General features: G+C 36.7%; 3 protein-coding genes across 6 annotated transcripts in view; 2 read left to right on the plus strand and 1 right to left on the minus strand.

The window, feature by feature from the left end:
- The window catches only part of LOC113504249, a 67403-nt gene that overhangs the window by 37503 nt on the left and 7859 nt on the right, over positions 1 to 22041 (minus strand). For all 3 annotated transcript variants that reach the window (XM_026886450.1, XM_026886452.1, XM_026886451.1), the window contains exons 11-26: positions 21799 to 22007; positions 21124 to 21260; positions 20468 to 20681; positions 19635 to 19867; positions 19205 to 19336; positions 18505 to 18624; positions 18252 to 18309; positions 17890 to 18038; positions 17657 to 17724; positions 17186 to 17314; positions 16648 to 16847; positions 16327 to 16415; positions 15526 to 15812; positions 14621 to 14697; positions 14252 to 14276; positions 10471 to 10623 (exon numbers count right to left, since the gene is read on the minus strand). In XM_026886450.1, the coding sequence (XP_026742251.1) occupies positions 10471 to 10623; positions 14252 to 14276; positions 14621 to 14697; positions 15526 to 15812; positions 16327 to 16415; positions 16648 to 16847; positions 17186 to 17314; positions 17657 to 17724; positions 17890 to 18038; positions 18252 to 18309; positions 18505 to 18624; positions 19205 to 19336; positions 19635 to 19867; positions 20468 to 20681; positions 21124 to 21260; positions 21799 to 22007 (2280 nt within the window). The remainder of the gene's footprint in view (positions 1 to 10470; positions 10624 to 14251; positions 14277 to 14620; positions 14698 to 15525; positions 15813 to 16326; positions 16416 to 16647; positions 16848 to 17185; positions 17315 to 17656; positions 17725 to 17889; positions 18039 to 18251; positions 18310 to 18504; positions 18625 to 19204; positions 19337 to 19634; positions 19868 to 20467; positions 20682 to 21123; positions 21261 to 21798; positions 22008 to 22041) is intronic.
- On the plus strand, positions 357 to 2267 carry LOC113504250 (UDP-glucuronosyltransferase 2B15-like). Of its 2 annotated transcripts, XM_026886454.1 has the most exons (5): positions 357 to 600; positions 991 to 1226; positions 1304 to 1526; positions 1612 to 1831; positions 1914 to 2267. In XM_026886454.1, exons 1-5 carry the CDS (start codon positions 372 to 374, stop codon positions 2188 to 2190), a joined length of 1185 nt encoding a protein of 394 aa, XP_026742255.1. In that variant the 5' UTR covers positions 357 to 371; the 3' UTR covers positions 2191 to 2267. The 2 variants fall into 2 exon arrangements, with proteins under 2 accessions (XP_026742255.1, XP_026742254.1); XM_026886453.1 differs by having other exon boundaries at positions 357 to 1226.
- On the plus strand, positions 3908 to 6622 carry LOC113504251 (UDP-glucuronosyltransferase 1-7C-like). The gene is made up of 4 exons (XM_026886455.1): positions 3908 to 4880; positions 5165 to 5387; positions 5480 to 5699; positions 5893 to 6622. Exons 1-4 carry the CDS (start codon positions 4026 to 4028, stop codon positions 6164 to 6166), a joined length of 1572 nt encoding a protein of 523 aa, XP_026742256.1. The 5' UTR covers positions 3908 to 4025; the 3' UTR covers positions 6167 to 6622.

Consider the following 22041-nt stretch of genomic DNA (forward strand, 5'->3'; position numbering starts at 1 on the left):
TCCTAACTAACACTTTAAGGGATAATCATTAGAATGAATATACTTCATTATATTTTAACAGGTACATACATGTTATGGCATACCAGTTATATTTTGATTTTCATTTTTACATATATACGTACCAAATAGATACGTAGGTACCCAATAAGATATAATAATGATTTGATTTATCGCAAAAAAAGAGAAACAATATAATTGTACTTTTTTTCACTAAGTTGACCTCAAAGACTACATCACTAAATCAAAAAGCAACAGCGTAAATAATATTTATAATCGATCATAGCCTCATTTAAAAGATAGTGGATTTATTTTTAATAAATGCTTGATAATAGAAGCACTGTCGTGAAGCACGATTCAAGACGTCAAACGTTATGATTCGAGCAAAAGTTTTAATTTATATTTGTTTGTATACAGCAGTAACTTATGTGGACTCAGCAAGAATTCTCGGTGTATTCTCTATGCCATCTATAAGTCATCAAGTTGTATTCAGAGCGCTGACATTCGAACTAGCCAAGAGGGGTCATGAGCTTGTCGTGTTTACACCGAATCCAGTTTCACCCGCGGAAGGAATTCCCAATAATATTACTGAAATCGACACAGGTCAGTCATACCAGATATTGAAGGAGTTAATGGAAAGAGCTCTGAATAAAAAAGTTTTGCAACGAGGCGTTATAATGAACTTACGATCGATGAACGGCGAAGCTCTCTCAAGAGCTATATTAAAGATAGTCTCATCCCAATTCGATTTACCTGAAGTAAGAAAGGTAATTGAGGACAAAACGCAAAAGTTTGATCTTGTGATTGTAGAACCGATCCTGAGCGTGCCTTTAATTGTGGGAAAAATATTTAACGCTCCTGTTATATTGTTGTCCTCATTTTATGGGTCATCAGACATTTTTGAGATTATGGGTGCTTTTTCTTGGCATCCTATGTATTATCCTAGTTTTTATAGAACCAAATACAAGGATCTTACATTGTTGGAAAAAATAGGTGCTGTTTATTTGGAATGGAGACTGATAAAGTCTACTCTAGAAACGGATGAAAAGCAAAACGAATTTCTAAAGACAAGATTTGGACCTAATGCACCCACTGTCAGGGAGTTAAGGAACAATGTCCAAATGTTGTTTTTAAATGCACATCCCATCATGGGCAACAATCGTCCGGTTCCACCCAGCGTTGTATACTTAGGTGGCCTGCATTTAAAACCACCGAAACCTTTGCCACAGGTAAAAGTGCAGTTATTATCTAAAACAGTGAAGACTTTTTCGTGTTAAATAATAAGTCGTTTTATTTTTCTTTATAGGATTTACAGACATACTTGGACGCTTCAATTCGGGGTGTAATATACGTTAGTTTTGGAACAAACGTGCGCCCTTCAAATATGGATCAAGATTTTCTTGATGCGTTTTTACAAGCATTTGAATCTCTTCCCTACGATGTTCTTTGGAAATTTGACGGAGATAACTTAGAAAGGATACCAAAGAATTTAAAGATTCAGAAATGGTTTCCTCAGAGGGATTTGTTACGTTAGTATAATATCTAATATTATGATATCATTTAATTAAGAAGCACGTTCAAAAAGTTTCACCACTGATAATTTATTTATTTCAGTACACCACAACGTAAAGGCATTTGTTACACAAGGGGGATTACAATCATCTGACGAAGCCATAGACGCAGGCGTTCCTCTCATCGGGATACCGATGCTAGCTGACCAATGGTACAACGTCAACAAGTACGTGGAACTAGGGATTGGCGTGCAAATAAACGCGCTTACAATGACTGCCGACGACTTAACGCAAGCTGTTGAAAAGATTGTCAGCGACACCAGGTAAAATCTAAAATGTTAGTTTTAGTAAGCACTTAGTACTAGCCATTAATACGTTTAGGTATTAAACAAATGTTCACAACAGTTACAGGCAAAACATCAGACGGGTCCGAGCTATTATAAATGACCAACCGGAGAGTCCGCTGGAACGTGCCTTGTGGTGGACGGAGCACGTACTGAAACATGGAGGCAATCACCTCCGGGCACCGTCAGCTAATACAACGTGGAGCGAACACCTAATGCTCGATGTCGTACTACTAGTTCTGAGCATTATTCTAGTAACAGGATTTCTGCTAATATACGCGAGTTTTAAAATTTGGAATCTGTTAAAATATAAATTAGAGAAAGTGAAATTACACTGATGTCAATATTTTTACGAAGTTAAGAGACTATGCATGCAGGGCTTTTATTTTAATTTAATAAACGATTCAAACTATGACAGTATTTTTTCATAATTGCCTCTTTAGATATAACAAAAATGACTGAATTTAAAACATTCGGTCACATTACTAAAAGGCCATAAGAGAGAAGAAATCGTACTATTAAAGGAGAGTCCCAGCACTAAGCAGTACTACGTACCTAAGGAATCCGCTGAATGTGATCGCACCTACTATAATATTGAAGATGATTTTTGTAATAGAGCTATATTATTAACATTTTTTTGCACAATTAGAATGACAGCTGACAGCAAAAGTGGTTTTCCAAATTAGTAGCAACATCGTTAAAGGGGGATTTATATTGCACTAGATTTCTCATTCCATCATTCTAGTTAGACAGCTGTCATTTTATTCAGATCTAGTTTACACCATTACTCCAAAAACTTACATGGATTTAATGTTATAACAATCGAGGTCGATTTATCACTCAGGATTTTCGGCTATTTCCGACGGTTTCATATCGCCCTCGAGAATAATTAAATGCAGAATTAATAATTAGATGGTAACCAAATTTTGTTTTCTCTCCTTGCAAACGGTGAGTAATCTTTACATGTGCAATTAAACAAAATACAGGACGCGAACTTATTCATGGATTCTAAAAAGGAAAGCGTAATAAATGAAACGTGTTCTTTGAACAGGATAGACTAGATGTACTAGTTATTCAATTGCAATGTTACTTCGTTAAGCTGACTTCGGCAATTCTTTATTAATGCTAGAAACATATTGAAACAAGGCTTATATTTGTGACAAACTGTATCTGCATTTCGACGAACAATATACAGTGGAAGAGACTTTAAGGTATCACCTGAAGATAGAGATATCTGTAACAGGCATTCACCTCACTTGAAATCCGGTTGCTATGTAGTGATTGCCTTAATTGCCTTACAAATAGGGAACTAGACAGAAGCGCGACCATTAAGTGGGTTGCATACTTCGCATATTACTTGTAGTAATCTAGGGTTGATGATATACCTAGCGCGATGCGCTATAAAAACTTTGTCGTTACACATTCGAAAAAATAACAAAAATACGTGTTGTCACAATTGTCCACGCACATCCGCTTTGAAAAATAATAATCCTTCTAACGTCAGCCTTAAAACGTACTATGATGAAGATTGAATGACTGCTGACCCGCATCCATTGTTCGCAACTGTTGGTTCATGACGTCACTACTACGTACCATTGTAGCTGGAGTATTTTTCGAGGACACAAATTATCGCTTTTGTTAACACACATGGATGTCAGCAAAATTATGAGCAGGGCTATTTGTAGATCATAAAACCAAATTGGAAAATTCTTGGTATGTAAAAAAAGGATTTCTAAAGGCAAGAGACAGAAATAGTAGTTCAGAAAATTTGCACATATTTTCGAAAACTCTTTGTAGTATCATAGTTAAGTTATGCGTTTTTGTTGATACTGAATATTTATTGCAACTAAAATTACACTCCATAAATAATGAGTTTGGTGTAATTTACTCGGCTTATAGCCTACGCCCCGCATCCGCTTATGTAATAGAGACCTAACGCCTATACTTGTTTGTTGATATCAAACAGACAACGTAGGTGATAAAAGCTAGTCGACGCGACCCGCGGTTCACAATCTGTCGTTGACAATAGACGCATAAAAGCCCCTTGTGTTTACCAAAATATCAGTGAAGATTAAGATTATCTAAAACTAGATACTCATTCATTGAGTTATCATAAAATATATTGGCGATAAACTAAACTCAGCCATCATTCCGCTTCAGAGAGCCAGACACGATGTTGCGGACTACTTTGTTGATTATCGCCTGCCTCCAATCAACTTCGCTGCTGGTTGACTCCGCGAGGATATTAGGTATATTTCCTATACCGTCTTTAAGTCACCAAGTTGTATTCAGGGCGCTGATGCTAGAATTGGCTAAGCGTGGCCATGAACTTGTCATTATAACGCCAAATCCTGCCCTCGCAAAAGACAGGCCACAAGACAATGTCACAGAAATCGACACTGGTCAAGCCTACGAGCTTATAGCAGAAATGATGAAGCAAGCAGCAGGATTGAATCAGTTCAAGAGAGGTGTCGTGATGGACGCGGACGCTATGATCAGCATGGATTCAGCGGAGGGAATACTACAACTAGTATCGTTTCAATTTGAGTTTCCCGAAGTGAAAAAACTCTTAGAAGATAAGAGCCAAAAATTTGATCTAGTGTTTGTTGAAGGTATCTCAAATTATGCATTAATAGTGTCTCATATATTTAAAGCCCCAGCTATTCTTTTCTCTTCATTTTATGGGTTTCCCGAACACTTAGAAACGATGGGAGCAGTATCGTGGCACCCAATTTATTACCCTAATTTCTATAGAAACAAATATAAAAATCTTACGATCTGGGAAAAAATTAAAGAAACTCATTTAGAATACAAGATTTACCAATTGGTTAAAAAAACTCAACAATTTGAAGATGCAATGCTTAAGAAAAATTTTGGACCTGATGCACCAACAATTGCGGATCTAAAGAAAAACGTACAAATGCTCTTTTTGAATTCACACCCTATATTTAACAACAATCGTCCTGTTCCACCGAGCATAATACATTTAGGTGCGCTACATTTGCAACCACCGAAAGACATACCACAGGTGAGGGGATTGTGTTTATTTTGTGAAACTAATTATTATTTATCTAAATATAAAGTCAAGCTCAGAGGGCGAAGATAATGTCATATCGCATTAGAATATAAAACAAATAGAACCCTTGCATAGGAATGACATTCCGTTTAGACAAATGAAGTGACTTGGCGATCTCAAACAATGCAATAGCTTTTAAGTTTTGTAATTAATAAATTAGAGTTATAATTTACATTGTGTGCTCCGCATTCGTTATTAAAAAGGAGAATTATAATGTAACACAACATTGATTCTAGGATTTAAAATCTTACCTGGACAGTTCGACTCGTGGGGTGGTGTACGTCAGTTTTGGTACAAATGTGCGACCGTCACAGATGGACGAAGATCTACTTGATGCATTTCTGGACGGCTTTGAAGCTTGTCCATATGACATTTTATGGAAGTTTGATGGCGACAACTTAAAAAGAATTCCTAAAAACGTCAAGATACAAAAATGGTTCCCGCAAAGAGATATGTTATGTGGGTATAAATTATTACATATTTTGGTATCTTCCATAATATCAAATATATTTGTGGTGTAAGTGACATTTTCAATGAACGTTATTTTTCAGTCCACAAAAACATTAAGGCCTTCGTGACTCAAGGAGGTTTACAGTCATCCGATGAGGCTATAGACGCTGCTGTGCCTCTTGTGGGAATTCCAATGTTGGGAGATCAGTGGTACAATGTTAACAAGTACGTGGAACTTGGGATTGGAGAGCAACTAGACGCCCTCACACTGACAGCAGATATCCTGACTAGTACAATTAAAAAAGTGATAGAAAACAAGGGGTATGTATGAATAAGACTAATCGTAATACATAAAGATGTAATTTGGGACTGATTTCTTTATAAATTTAAGGACATGGCCGGAATAGACAGCTAGATTTCGATCATAATGGCTAACGTACTAAGTGTAAAAATAAAAATAAGTCAAGATATGTATACTTGCACATAACACAAAATTTTCTCATTGTCATGACAGATACAAAGAAAACATGGTGCGTGTGCGAAATTTAATGAAAGACCAGCCGCAGACTCCCTTGGAACGCGCGGTGTGGTGGACTGAGCACGTGCTGAAGCACGGCGGCCAGCACCTGCGGGCGCCGACGTTCAACATCACTTGGAGCGAGTACTTCATGACGGATGTCATGTTAACACTACTTAGTGTTCTCGCCGCTCTAATAACTATTGTGTTATTTCTGTCTTGTAAACTCTGGAGAGCGATTAAGGGACCCGTAAAGGTGAAACAAAGTTAATCTAAGAATATTTCCACTAAAATGTGTTCATTTAGGATATTAAGTACTTACTCTTTACTATTTGTTTATATTAAGCTAAGTGTTAATGTTTAGATGCTTTTAAAATGGAGAAATGTGTTTTATGAATTATAGAAAGCTGCAAAATGACACGACGTAAGTAATAGAAGAAATGTTAGTATTAATAAAGCGAATGCTATTGTGATGTGTATACTAAATACTGATATTAGCGGCCTAGCGAGAAGCGATGCTATTTTTAAAGAATTTAATGTGAACGAAAGCAATTTTTTCCTTATTAGTGGAACATATTGTATGTTATGTTAAACCTTGCTTAATCAATGTATACGTGTTATCGGGAACAATACTAACTACTAACATTGCTGTATTATGAAGCTTTAAATGTTACCCTATAATTATATATCTGTGCGAGTCTTTGGTACTAATAAATTAAAACCAAAACGTGTGTTTATTTCTACTTCTCAAAAAATTGACCTTAATTCAGGACGAACAATGAAGGAAGACTAAAAACAATGTCAAGGAATTCCAAAAGAATATTACAGTATTTGAGCATTTCGAAAAATACTATCTTACTATGGTTATCACTAAAAAGTGGAACTTTAAACTTTCAAAAGGTAATCTAAAGAGACAGGAGAGATAATAAACATGGGAAATGCCACATTTTTACTTCACTAAAGCCGGCCTGTATGACATCATCAGAACAAAAAAGTTACCGGCGCTTCTTAAAGAAAAACCTAAAGGTATCCCATAACCCTCGCTTCCCACAGCAGCAATCCCGCAGTGCTGCCCTCTGCTCAGCTGTATCACGTCTCAGACAAGAAAGGGTGTAGTAAGTATGTTTCCTCAAGACGGTCACTACCTACAGTAGGTACCCACAGTCAGAATGATCAGCAGTCAGCTTAAAGTCCAGGAAGAGTAATTCATGCTGCTAACCGCCACAATCGGAGACGTTTTTTTTTACTTTAGGGATTATAATATAATCTACATTCTTCAATATTTGAGTGCGATAAGGCTATATTTCTACAGCCATAGAGGTGATAATTTAAATAGTTAATGATTGATGCTTTGTCAATACCAGACGTATAAAACGAGAAAATAATGTAATTAAGATATGTTGTTTTAGGGAACAAAGAGTATTCTTGGAGAAAATACATATTAACATATCTGACAGTATTTTGAATACAAACAAGATCTTTTTATTATAAAAATCAGTAATCGACAATCGACACTTACAAGAAACCGGAATAATCACTTGGTATTATTTCAAATTGAGTTAGTGTATAAAATTAAAGAGAACTCAATCAGACCATGCATTAAGCAATTTCTCAGTTATTATAGGATCTTATTGGAGTTAGTTTTTTAGCCAGAGTCATGACAGGTGGCCATAAGGATATTTACATTTTTTAATTTACTACATATATCTAGCAGGTCTAGGGTATGGAAGTGCACGTGTTCAAATCTTATGCATTATTTCGATGCATAATAGAAAATCTAAAAGATTAAGAGTATATTTTATGATTTTACGATTATGATGTCAAAGGCATGCTGAGGTTTGATGATATGCATTGAGAAGTGACCATATTATATAACCAATTTTATTGCCAATTAATAGTGACGCTGACCAGAATGATAACTGATGATTGTCAATAAATGGTGCAACTTATATATTGGCAGGGACCCTCAATAAATTATTGTTTGACATGGAACTGTTTAGGGTCAATTGAATACATTGTAAGAGGCTGTTTTATCACGTGTCGCCCTTAGCAATTTATTGTACATTGCTTATAACTTGACCCTAATCATCGTCAATCATTTGTGGCGTACAGTACAAATTCCAAGTGCAAAATTACTTTGAAACAATATATTACAATTAAGCTTAACGTACTTGCATGTATTAGCATATAAACATATATGTTTGCAAGGTCACCTTTGGTACGCGTGTGGTTCTTGGGCCAAAGTTCCATCAAATTAAGATCTCTTTTTTAGGAAGTTTGGGGATGAACATAAAAGTAATATCTTATAATAACTGTAAAGAGAGTCAAGAGGATTATGGTTGTTTAGTTTCAGGATACATACGTACATAAGATAAACGATATGAAGTATGGTTTAGCTTCTTCTAAGTCGGAAATCTTACTCTTTAACCGAAAAAAGTAGAGACAGATAAAATACGAATAGGATTGCCTTTTATAGATCAAACATGTAGTAAATCAGAGACCTCTATCGAAAGTGAAGTTTTTCTATAGTTTATGGTAATTTCGGTCACATCAAACCGAAATCAAGTTATCATGGCGTAAACGCTGCTATAAAACACAACCTCAAACTAGGTGCTTCACTTTAGGCTGCTAACTTTTCAGTCCATTGAAACACAGCTTTAGAACCTATTTTTAAAATTACTAAATGTAGCATGACTGGTAAGTCTAGGACGATGAATTAGCAGGCTTGTAAATAGTGCAATTTAACATGACCAGTACACAGATAAGATAGGAGAAAGCACGAGATGATGGTTGGGACAGAAGTGCGTAGGCTCGTGCTCAAGCAGTGCCTGATAATATGCGGATGCGTGGATACAATAACGATAATCATGACTATGTACACGGTGGCCTACTTGATTACTGACCGGGATTAGTATTATCATATCAATAACTTTTTAGCTATTTCGTCAAAGTATGATAAGTCGAATAAATTTCATTATGTGTGGTCCTGCCATCGAACGATTAAAATTTAGAGTGGTCTATTAAAAAAACGTGGGTACAGCTGTCTAGTAGCCACTCTACCTTATTCCTCAACATATTTGGTATTAGATATTGGTCCCAGTTAGTTCTGCCTCTAGCTGAACAAACATTTTTACTTGTGTTACGATTGTGAGTGTGGTTAGCTTATTACTATAATAGGTTCTTTGATAAATAATTCTTTCATGAATAAAACCGTCATATAACCCTTGCAGACCTTGCAGTTTACCAAAGTACTATTGAAAGGACTATTCTTGGTATTAAGCTACAAGCTCGAGTCCAAAGCAAAACACAGCGTGTCAAAACTGGAAATACTGGCGTCGGCAAGTCAAAAAGGCTGCCAGGCTAAAATAGGATGGGCTGGTCACGTCAGCCGCGTGGACTTCTACCACTGGGCAAAGGCACAACACAACACTGGTGGTCGGCCTTTCGTGTGGGGTGGTTTCAAGTGACCCAAAATAAGGAAGCGTGGAAGAATTTGGGGAAAGGCTTTGCTTAGAAGTGGGAGACAGTGGATAAGATAAAAAAAATACTCAATAGGTGACGACACTGTCCGACGAAAGACTATTCAAACGTTTCAGAAGCTTTTAAAATTTCTCTTTTTAATAAAGACAAATGCTTATTTAAACCTCCACGACTCCAATATTGCTGGTGAACACAGTCGTTCTATGATGGTTAGTCGCCATAACAAATGTTTTATTTACTATATGTACATAACAAATGCGATACTTTCATTTCAATAATATCTGCTTAGGTGAGATTTATACATTAAATACATTTTTCAATAATAACGATGACAATCTTAGTAATTTTTAATTTTAATACTGTTTAGTCATCATTATTCGATAAAAATGTTCAATTTATGTATATGTATGTATGCATTATGTACAATTGAGTATGTGTAAAATATCTGTGTGGTGACTGACGCAACCACATTTTACATTGACGTCAATGTGATAAAATTGTTTCAAAGGTTTGCAGAATATTAAATTTAAAAATGAAAATGCGGGAAGTATAACCTAAATGAATTTCTGGAATATTCGAACTGCCTGATGCGGGCTGTATAGATAAGGACACATTGTGAGGTGAGCATATACCAAACAATGTTTCGGTCCTACTCTCAAGAGTAAACTGATATTTTTATTTTTGTAAGGTAACCAGTTTTTATAAGAAAGTAATTTTGGCTAGTACAGAATAGTCTGATTTTTTTCCAAGAAAATTAACATTCTTCTACCAACTACAGACGAAAGAAAATAGGTAACCGTGGTATTATTTCATATAAATTTTTGGCGTTTAGTGTAAAATTTTAGTTTACGGCCCTTTTCACTACTTATGGCTTTGCCATAGTCATCAGCCTTTTCCCAACTAAGTTTTGACTTCCTATCTTACCGGATGCAGGATAGTACTAGTATTTAACAAGGAGCAACTGCAATTCTGACCTCCTCAAACTGACTCCGCAAATATGATACCCTTAGTAGAAGTCAATACAGTGTATTCTCGCATTCGGTGCTTAATCCTTATAATAGAGATGGAATAAGTAGGTGCTACATGAGTCATTACCTGATCTCTTTCGAGTCTCGTTATAATGGGGGGCGTGTCGGCGTGCAGGTGTACTCCGAGCGACACGACCGGCCCGTCCGTGACGGTCACCACCTCGGACGGAAGCCTGTCCCTTATGGTTGGGTGCGACTGATTCTCAGTTGTACTCGACGGCTAAAAACAAACGAATAATTAGTAACAACAATTCACTGTGAACCTGGAATATTTGGAGAGGAGATTATACTATACTGAACCATGACCCAGGACAAGGGGGATAAGTCCCAAACGAGACGCTCTAATTCTGACTAAGTTTGCTCTAATTCAATTACTTTAAAATATGTCTGCTCGAATTTGAGTAGTATTAGTGTGTCAATATATGTAGTATAAGTCCTTTTTAGGAAAGTTCTAAATCTAAGTAGAGAGGAAAAAGATGCGTCGAAAAACTCTTAAGGAATATTACCGATAGCTAGCAATATTCCTGCAGAGGTGTTCAATGCTAAAGCAAAGTAAAACGTACGTTACTTATGTGTAGTTTGCACTAATAACTGGAGTACTTTCTGTATTTATGTTTATTAGGAGCAATCATGAATTGTACTTCCCTCTAGTTATTGCGGTGATATTAAATTTTGATAGATTCAAAGCATTTCAAATATCAAATTATTTATATATATCACAACGGTGCCGCACAATTAAGGACGTTAATATACAGGGTCGATTCTATAATTGTCAAGAGCGATGCATTTTAATTTCTGCAATTGCATGCATCACATGTCAATCTGATCAATATAAAGCGCGATCCCTATTCACATACAATTAACCTTTTTAACAACAATCAGAAACAATCAAACGATATCTGGACATTTGCAACATTGTCGCTATTTACGTGTTGTTTTTACTTAATAGATTGTATAGAAATAATATAAAACCCATTCAGAATACAAGTTATTAATAGCATCGCTTGGTGTTATGACCGTTGGACTGGGAAGCCAAAAGCTGGACCGCCAAGGTCTTTTCAAGCAAGAAGAGTTTTTTTAGCTATTCAGTATGAATACTGTTGTATTATAATCTGACTAATATTAATGATCGACCATTCACTAAATATTTAGAAAACTAATTGTAGTATTGCGATTGACCTAAAAAAAAATCATTGATCGGCCATTATAAATAGTGGAATTGCGGGGCCCTATGGCGTTTTAAAACTCTGACACGAAGAGACAATAAAGGATTATAACCTTACGTCGATAAACATTACGATTGGAGATAAGATTGCGTCTCGCAACGTAATTAATTACTTCAATAAGTATGTCAGCCGCACCGGTATCACACCGGACGCAAGTGATTGTTCAATGCACGTTTCAGGACTTTGAAAATCTCCCTTGTTTTTAGTTTATTTTCAACCCACTTCAAAAAGAAGGATGTTCTCAATTCGTTGGTCCTTTTTTATGTTTGCCTCAGAACATCGGACTGGATGAAAATATGATTTGTTTATTTTTTCTTTGTCTTCTGCTGTCTTTTCGTTGCATGAAATTTTCGTCACGTTTGGCTTATTAGTTTTATTTGAAGGTTGCTTAAAGATTTTGATCTCAAAAAAAATATTTAATCTGATTAAGAAACTTATTGATGAAAATATAATTATCTCATATCACAAGACTCGTATGATTTTTGATATGAAATCATGTAAACCAAGCAGCAATAAATGAAAATGATATTAAAAAAAATTAATGAAATAGTCGTATCACGAGCGGCTCAAATGTTGCGGCTGTCGGAGCCTCGATTAATGGCAGGACTTATCGGAATTAAGATGTTACGTAATTTAATTGATCTCTCGCGATTAGATACTGAATGTAATACGTGCAATATTGGCGTTCATTGACACCGGTGAACTCGATACAACTTTAAAATTATATCTACGTGAGGTATTATTTATTGGATATTTGTTCTAACTAGCTATTGCTCACGGATTCGCCCGCGTAGGTATCGGATATAGCTGCAAAAATATTAAGCTCCTTTAAAATGTACCTGTTAATTCAAGGTGTCAACTTCTTCCAAACCAAATTTCATCGAAATCGTTTCAGCCATAAGGGCGTGAAGAGGGAACAAACATACAAACAAACACACACTCCCACATTTTGTTAATCCCTGTATCACTTAGACTCTAGGCGGGCGCGGAGCTCAGTCTTTGTGTTGTTTTTATAACTATTGGACATAGGTGACGCTAAAGTCCCGAATTAAATTTTTCGTTAGTGTAATTTTATTTATGTCAACGAACGTTGTATTATAGACATCTGTGAATAGAGTGTAGTTATAATGATAAGTGTAACATGTACTCTACACTGACCTCAGCGCTACTGTTTAAAGTAACAACTAGTTTGCTGTTAATTCTCGTTTCTACATTTTAAATCCAATAAGCTGTTAGAAAAACTATGAGTTACAATATTAGAGTATTTTATCAAACTTTACACAGCGGCAGAATATCATAACCCTACCCTACAATATATAGGGATAAAGAATTCAGGTGTAGAACAGGGTCACATTCAAACAGGACGATTTAGGCCACAGCAACTATTTTAGTCCTGAGGTTGGCAGAGCCCATTGATTTGCACACAACGCGAGCAATCGAATCTGCATTTTTAAAGGGGAAACAGCCAGACATGCAAGAACTGCGAGGATCACCACGTGAGTGTATAATATGCTTTCTCAGTTGTCTTCTAACTTAAAAAAAAAAAATGCTTTACCCTTATAATGAACTATTACTATAAAGCTTCCATTTGACTAATTATTACTAACATAGAACATAACAAAATCGATAGTAACAAGAAATTGCATGCTTAGAACTTTCCTACAAATGTGAATTATAAATCGATTACTTGATAAATTTGTGTTTGTGAAATGATGCCAATGACAGACATGCCAAACTTCTACCAATTCTATTCTAGCCTCAGGGGTTAAAAAACGATATTAGTGCTTTCGTTTATCGGCAGGTAGGTTAATAGAGTCATGCAGAACGTAGGTATAGGGACAACTAACCTACGGCTTTGCACTTGTTGTACTTGTTATATTTGTCATTTAGATATAATCATTGTAATATCAAGCGCGATTAAGGAATTACACAAAACTGAAACCCTTTATAGTCTGCGTGATAAATACAATTACTCATCGATCACTTATTACGTTTCCACTGCAGTACTTTTCACAGAATATGATCGATTATAAATCGATATGACTGTACATTTGAATTTCTCGTTGTTACGCAGAAATATTATGTAATTTTTTGTTTTAAATAGCCAAATTTGTGCACGCTGTGATCTTATATCAGAATGTACTTTTTTGAAATTGTTTCATTTTTTGGCAACACATTTTGGTCATATAAAGAAATTTGGTTCTGTTTTTGATTTCTTTAAACTACTACACTTGTTGACCCGAACGGTATCAAAGGAATATTCTGTTTCTGAAAGAATTAAACAAAATATGAAACCCGGTGAATTTTCATAATTTTAATTATCAAATTTTGCAAAAAGAAACTTATTTACCCTTCCTGCCCACACCTAGCAAAACTACTTTAGTTCGATTTGATTGGTTTTTAATAAAGAACTTTAATATTGATTAAATAGTCCTACATATAATAACTAACATTTCATTACTTTAAGGGTCTCAAAGAAGTGTCGATTCAATAATTATTTGTTGCTAGTTATACGTAATTATAAACAAATTTCTATTGTGTTTCCCATTGGCATTACCAAGGAGCTTATTGGAGAGTTGTTTCTGAATTAGCGGGCGACTTAAAAAATGTAAATGTACTTACCTCTAGGTTGGATGTTTTACTTCGCCTGAAAATAAAAACACATGTTTGTTAGTACTTTTGAAAATACAGGTCATATGTCATTACAACATACCATAAGATTTGTTATTGGCAATTCTCAAATCTGGCCAGAGTATAATTTTGAGTCAGTGTTTGAACCAATTTTTTTGTTGATGTAGATTCATCTTGTTGTATCGATAGTTTTAAAGCTGTTTTTATTCTATGAACTTTTGAAGGGAATTTTAAGTTATTAGGTGAAATAAACTGATAGTGACGACCTCTTATGAGAATTATTTGAACATTTGAAGACAAATTTCATTTTGATTAATTTCTTGATATGTTTAGAAAATATATGCTAATGTATTTACGCACCTTGCAGCAGGTCCGCGGACGAATTCTTTCAATGATGTCGGTTTAAACTCCATCCCTGATGTGAAATACTTTGCTTTCTGTAAAAAGAAAAAAAACACCGTCAGACTTTACGTTTCTATCAGATTTAAGCTTGCTTAAAGACGTGTCGGTTTTAAGCTACGGATGAAACTACCCAGACAGACTCACATTATGCACTTATGAAATTAAATTATAAGAAATATTGATTATGTAAATCCTCGGTTTTAAGGAACTACCCACATCCAGTAGTAGACATGAGTCCACTACTTCATGTGCTTGTCTTCGATGGATCTTGTGGCGAGTAAAGGCCTGTAAAGATCGCATTTAGGGTGGAAGTGACATTGACGCAAAAAAAATACAAATCATATTTAAAAGAAATGAAGAAGCAATACATTTTATATATTTTTAAGTTATTTGAACCAAAACCATGGTCTGACAACAAGTCTATACAGAACACGTGATAGGTAAGGTTATTTAGGCCTAATTGACTTTTTATTCAATCACGTATATGCGGAGAGAAGACGTTTTAAAGAAAACCTTCTTGAAATAAAACATTACCACATAAATAGACTAAAGAAACACAAATTTGACCGTATTAAAACTTGCTTAGCCCAGATTTTTTATTTTCACTGTATGTACCCATTGCCTTGAACAATTTTACTGTCTAGGTATCGCTGTCTAAGAGATCTAGAATAGTGATAGACAGACAGAGCCGAATCTTATTTTTTCGCCGTTTTTCAATTTGGTTAAGGAATCCTATAAAACCGTTAAATTCCAGCTCCAGAAAGTGTGGAAACATAACCTGAACCTTCAAGGGACGAGGTATCGCGTCGAACTATCGTTCGTTCAAGAAGAATAACTATTATCAGTAACAGAAAATGTCTCACCGTTCCTTCCGTGGCAGCCGCCGGCGCCGTCGGTGTTTTCCTGACTCCTTTTCTGCCCACTGACATGTATTGCAGCGACTTAGTGGCCACTGATATGGTAACGGTCGTAGTAACCAGTTCTAGAATGGTCCGCGGTGTGGCCAAGTGCGGGATCTTGAGCCGGGACCGGAGCCCGCTGTTTGAGCTCGTCCTCTCTGCGTCGCTAGTGGGAGCCTTGATGGCTTCCAATGTGTAGCACGAAACGTCGGCTAGCCGAACCTTCCAAGGAAACGATTCGCTCTCAGGTTCTGGAAATTGATTTTTTTTTCATTACTATGTAATTATATACAAAGACTAGCTGTTGCCTGCGACTCCGTTCACATGGATTTTAGTTCACAGAGACAGACAGACAGACAGCCAGAATTACTTTCTTCTTAATTCTTCATTGACTTAAATAAACAATACGTAAGCAACAAGTTTCATACATTTTTTTTCCATTGCCGCTACCTGCTATACAAAACCATACACGTAAATTCAAGACGAATCAAAACGTAATACTATTAGCTTACTATTGGCCCATTGCTGTGCAGTGATGCCAAAGTTTTAAAGTGTAAAGATGTACGATATGTAAAGATGCAACTTGCTTAATTTTGAAACGTTTAATTGTCAAAGAGAGAACTCTTCGTTGTTTTGACGGTTTGAGTGGTTTCGATCTAACTTACTTTCAGGGTGGGTTTTCAAATTTTGTTGATTGTTCGTTAAGTTACATAAGTCAATTTTATAAAAATCGATTGGCGATATGCTTTTAATGTATTAACTCACTTGTCTTTATAAACGTAGGTCCGTCGTGTTTAATTTCTTGCCATAGAGTCCTAGTATTCGTACTGGAATGCAACGACAGGCGCCCCAGACTGAAAAACAAAAGGTATAATTGAATTCTTCTTTTAAACGGGAACCTAGACTCTAGAAACCTAGAGTCTAGGTGCTAGTCATTACTTTAAAGTTTCAAAAGTGCCTAGAAAACGGTCAATTAAAACAAATGATTTTCAGTCATCAGCCTTTAGCGCTCTTTTAAATCGGGCCGTTGGACAAAACACCGTAGACAAGTACATGTGCTCAAGCCTTTGTAAGTATGTTTGTTACCTGAGCCCTAGTACTCGATGCGAAGCATTCGCGTGTCGTTCCATAGCGTCTCTCAGGGTCATGCAGTCGAGTGCCGAGGCCGTGCTCATGGTCACGTACACCAGCACCAAGCCGAGCTCCACGTTGAGCAGCAAGTAACGCAGCCGCTTGTGGAGAGCTACCAGACGCTCGTCAGTCCACCAAGTTTCTGGCGGTTTATGCTGTAAGTATACAGGTTTATTAAGAACGGTAAGAAGGTTTAACAGAAAATTCGGGAATACAATCAGAACAAAGGATTATGCCAAGATTTCTGTCAGCTCCAAAACTGGCAATACGTAGTTAGAAAGGGCTAAAAGTAGAAAGTTGTTTTCATGTCAAAGATTGGACTTTTGACATGAAAACAACTTTCAGGCAGTTAAGAATCCGCAAAAATTAAGCTTTTGCAATTTTTGGCTGAAAAGAAATCGACAGTTCATACATTCAACTCAAAACAATAACTATCTGGGCTTTGTTCATCAGTGGACTTCAACCTAGTAAGGATAATGATATTTTATTTTACCTGAGGTAATGGAACCTTGAACTCCTTCTTCTCGCTGGGCTCGCTGCTCGAACCGTGACTGCGGGAGCGGACGTGCACCAGCTCAGCGCCAGAATTATTTGTACGACTTCCTCCGCGACCGCTTGACGACTGGGTAACCAAAAAAGCAGGTTATTTAGGAAAAATATACAGTTTTCCTTGATTACGGACCTGAGCAGATCTTTAAGAGCGATGAAGATCTCTTCGAATGAGAAATAGGTCAAACTTACTTACTAAGAAGGGATCGAAAACAAATTCAGATTAACAGTGTTTTTGGGAAACCAGTAAAACGACTTTGGCCAAGACGAAGCAAACAAATGCAACTAGCGACTTCAAAATACGATAGGCGTATAAAGTTAACTTTAATATACTTTTAACGCTCGGTTCGTAATTATCCGTTGCAAAGTATACAATATCTTAGACAGTTTAAACACAAGGGTACAGTTATCATACCGGTGGAGTAGTGCGGCGTCGCATATAGTACTGTGACGATGTTGACTTGCCCGCACTTATATTCGATTCTGTAACAAAAAAATAAAACATATTTGTACTCAGTACAAGTTAAATAAACTTTGCAATTTGATACTAACATACTCATTTTATTCACCATTTAACTTATAAGATCTTTTTGCATAGTAGAGTGCAAATAAATTATTTAGTAATAATGACTATATAGGCATACTCACCGCAGGGCTTATGAGTGGGTTTGTAAGCGAGCCAAGCGATCAGCAGCGGGTCGATGGAAAACGCCGTAGGTTCCGCCCAAGCACCCACATAGTCGAACGAATCGGGGATCACCTTGTTGCACCATTGTATCGCCATGCGGAGATATGGACTGGAATATAATAATTAATAACATATTTTAGTATTCAGTGCGAAATACAACTAACTAAATACAACTAACTACAATCTGGTGTTATGAGTAAAAAAATCTTAACTAAATACACAAAAGTTGTGTTGTACTTGGATGTTTGTAAGTCTTAAAGCTCAAACGGTTTAACCTATTATTACTTTTGAATTTTTCAAATTATTTAAAGAAAATGCTTACGTGGTTGTCGGAACATCTGGTGCGGAAAAAAGCCAAGCTTGCTTCAATTCAGCGCCTTCTGCAATAATAAATGTATATATAGCTACTTGTATAGCTTGTAAATGTCTGACGGCCCTTCGAACACCTTACACCTCCTTCGAACGATTACATTGCAGTTCCTTTTACTTGGTGGTCGAAAAAACAAGTCGACTGACTTCAAACCAACACGAATTCGTTTGTAAAATCCTAGACCAAGATTCCCAGTATAACTTACTCGGTTCATGGAAGGCGGTGACTTTTGCCGACTGCACCGTGACTACATGCATGTTGACGCTCTTCGTCAGGTAGCCGCGGATCCCGAAGTCTTCTATTACAAAGTCTATCGCGACCGACTCTGTAAACATAAATGCAGTGTCTATACATAAATACAGTTTATAAGAAACTGAAATGTAATGAAAATGTTAGCAGGTGATTTTCTTCAAAAAAATAATAATTTAAAAATAAATTATCCAGAGAAAACCATTTCTAAAATTTGCTTCGGGTATATCAAATCTCTTTAATGATTTTTATAGAAATACATTGTGTTTCAAAAGAACGCTTATTTGAGTAGATTTGTTTATTCCGAGTGCTATTTTGTAAATAGCATTCGCTATTCGCCATTAGACTGCAGGGATAGCTTATTGCATGAAGTCATCAAGTCAAACCCATTGATCCGGAATTAAAAAAATGCTCTAGCATGTCCATCATACAATAAATTAACATCTTAGGATATACCACTGCTTTTACATAAAAGCGCAGCATAATAATGGTCTCCGTAACGCAGTAGCGAAGCTAACTAATTGATTTAATTTAAAAAAATCCTATAAGTTATCATAACCTCGCAGACGAAGTCGCCGGTAACAGTTGATATAAAAATAATTATAAAATCTTCTTATAAGACTATTACTACAAGTATAAGAACATTTTCTCTCTACCTTCATCGTGGAGTGCATCCTTGACTAGAGTGGTGTGTTTGAACGCCGGACACGAAGTCTGTTGGTAGAGCGACAACGGCACTTTGTACGCAGTCTGGAGGCGCGCTGCCGAACCGGAAATGCTCAGCTCTCCTGCGAAAATACTTGGGAATTAATATCTAGAGTATATATATCGAGGGCAGTCTCAAATAAAAACAATTATCATAGCGTCAAGTAACTCACAGTTCTTGAGAAAGAGCCTTAAAACAGATGGACGGACAGACAGTGGGGCAGTGGAAGTCTTAAAACAGTTCGGTTTTACCCTTTAGTTCAGAACCGTAAAAATGACTTATAGGCCGTCACGAGTCGACATTCAATAATTTTACAACTTACTACTTTTCTATTTACCAGAAGGTTAATAATAAAAAAACATAAAAGTGGATGCACTTACTAATTTTTAAATGATAACTAAACTGTGTGACTTCAGTTTTGTCGAAATAGGACTTGTTGAGTAGCATCCTAGTGAGGATGCGGACGTCGGCGCGTGCACACGGTCTCTGTAACTCCCTGTCAGAGGACGATATGAAGGCCTTGAGCCCTTGGAGTGTGGTCATGACCTGCAGGCGAGCGCCCTGCGCTATAACACTGCCGTCATCAGGAATCTGAGAGGCGGCTGCACAAACCCTGTAAAACACAAACACAGTGGAATCAACTCAATCAAAACCTTTTATGTCGGATACCTAGCGGTCGTTAAGTCAAATAACAATATTTGGCTTATTAACTATCGCAATGTAACAAGCGACCAGCCTTTTTGAACTTAACTATCAATTTTATTCCATACAAAATTTAATACAAAACTATTTTCTAACTGATTCGAATCAATTAATCTAGTATCTGCCCAGCAAACAAGTTAGATTAAAAGTCATTGACAATTTTTTGGTTGCACAATGTTCACGTTTTTGCATGACTAATAATATTATGGGGTTGTAATTTCGTATTTGTTATTGCACATTTCCAGTAAACACGTGAAAAAAGACGAGATGACTTGGACACCCATAGCGAGAGGTGCATGATACGTGAACGAACATAGATGGAAGCAATTGCCCTTCAGGACATCTCATGGACATAAAATTCTCATGCCACGTCGTACGAAATTGAAGTCCTCCGAAACGGCTCGACGGACAACATCTATTTTAAATATCCCCTCCTCCAGTTGTTTGGTACAACAAAGTTTGCTGAGTCAGCTAGTAACAGATAGAAAAAAAGACACACAACAAAACTAACCTTTGCGGATAGAGTGGACCATTCATGGCTATAGTGCACCTCGGTGCTTCGATATCAAGCGTCACGATAGCCGGCTTCGGTCGCTCTGTTATGACGTGGTTCCACGGTATGAAGCGAAGTAGGAAGCCACGCGCGTCCACGCGGACACGCTTCTGCGGCAAGTTCTCATTGAGAGCCTCGCATTCTTCCACAGTTAGAACGCGCATCGGTGATTCTAGAATACACGTGATTCGTTACTGGATAGTTTACATCGTTCCTATATACAGAATCAATAACGCTGCCAGCGGATTAAAGCCAAGCGAGGCTACGAAACGGAACGGCAGTAAAACATTTACCAAAACGGTTGCATAACTGGAAAAGAGAGGTATTTTATGAAATATTCTACGTCTTTCGTTAATAGTTCTTACGTTTCTCAGTTTCGCAGTCTCGCCATCTCACTACTAGCCGAAGACCGCTCTTTCACGGGCCATGATTACAACTTTACCATATATTTCATCAAAATTAAGCAAATGTATAACTTTCTTCTCAATCTTAACTGATAAGATTCAGTATCAAATAGAGATGGATGTCAAATCAAATGCCTAAAAAGAGCGCTTCTCGCCTTGAAACGTAAATACTTATGGTAAGAAAAATTGTATGATTGAAAAAATAATTACTGATTTCAGAAGACTCCGGGAGGGGTTTTTCTTTGAATATTCGCCAGAGAGCTTTCAGCCGATGAATCAGACCCATACAGACTCTCAGTTCTACAGGCTCTAATTTGATAATCATGTTGCACTCTTCCACCCAGTCGCTGCAAATAAAATGGAATTTTTAACTGTCGTAATTAATTTAAGCGTAAATACAAATACATAATGGGTATAGTGAAATAATGCTGTAAAAAAATGTTTGATGAGCTGACGATATGTTTTACAGATAGCCAATTTATTATTAGTGGTTTGATTGATATTTATTTCATTGAAAACTTACAGAAATAGGTATTTATCGTTTATCACTTAGCATTTGTTTTCATGGATGTGTGGGGCACAGCCAAGAAGCCTTAAAGCTGAATTTGTAGGGTTGCCACAGTTGCGGAAAATGCCACCATTTTGAATAAGGATTAAACCAGACTAACTAGCGCACAAATTATTGTTGATTTTGATAAATCCAATGCTAAAGTACTAAACAAGTTAAAGTTCTTGAAACAAAATATTAATTCCATAGCACAAAAGCGTTACATAAAATACATTATGACCAGGTTTTATTCTTAACTCAAAAAACTCAATGTTCAAGAACATTGAAGAAGAATGCAATTCTATACGACTTATAGGTGAATAGTGTCAGCTACGTACCTATACTGAAAGTCCTTAGGCGGGTTCTCGTAAGGGTTGATCAAGGGGTGCGGCGGCGAGCGGTCGTGGACGTACTCTATGTACAACACCGGCGCCAGCTTGCCCCACAGTTCATCGCTCTCGTCCTGAGAGTCGCGCTCCGACTTCTCATGCTGGCCCTCATCAGACTTGGTTTCAACTACTCCTTGACTTGGATCACCTTCGGCCACCTGAACATGATATTCAAAACCTGGTATTAGGTTC

This window comes from Trichoplusia ni, chromosome 21 (genome assembly GCF_003590095.1).
Source record: "Trichoplusia ni isolate ovarian cell line Hi5 chromosome 21, tn1, whole genome shotgun sequence".
In the NCBI taxonomy this organism is placed as follows: domain Eukaryota; kingdom Metazoa; phylum Arthropoda; class Insecta; order Lepidoptera; family Noctuidae; genus Trichoplusia; species Trichoplusia ni.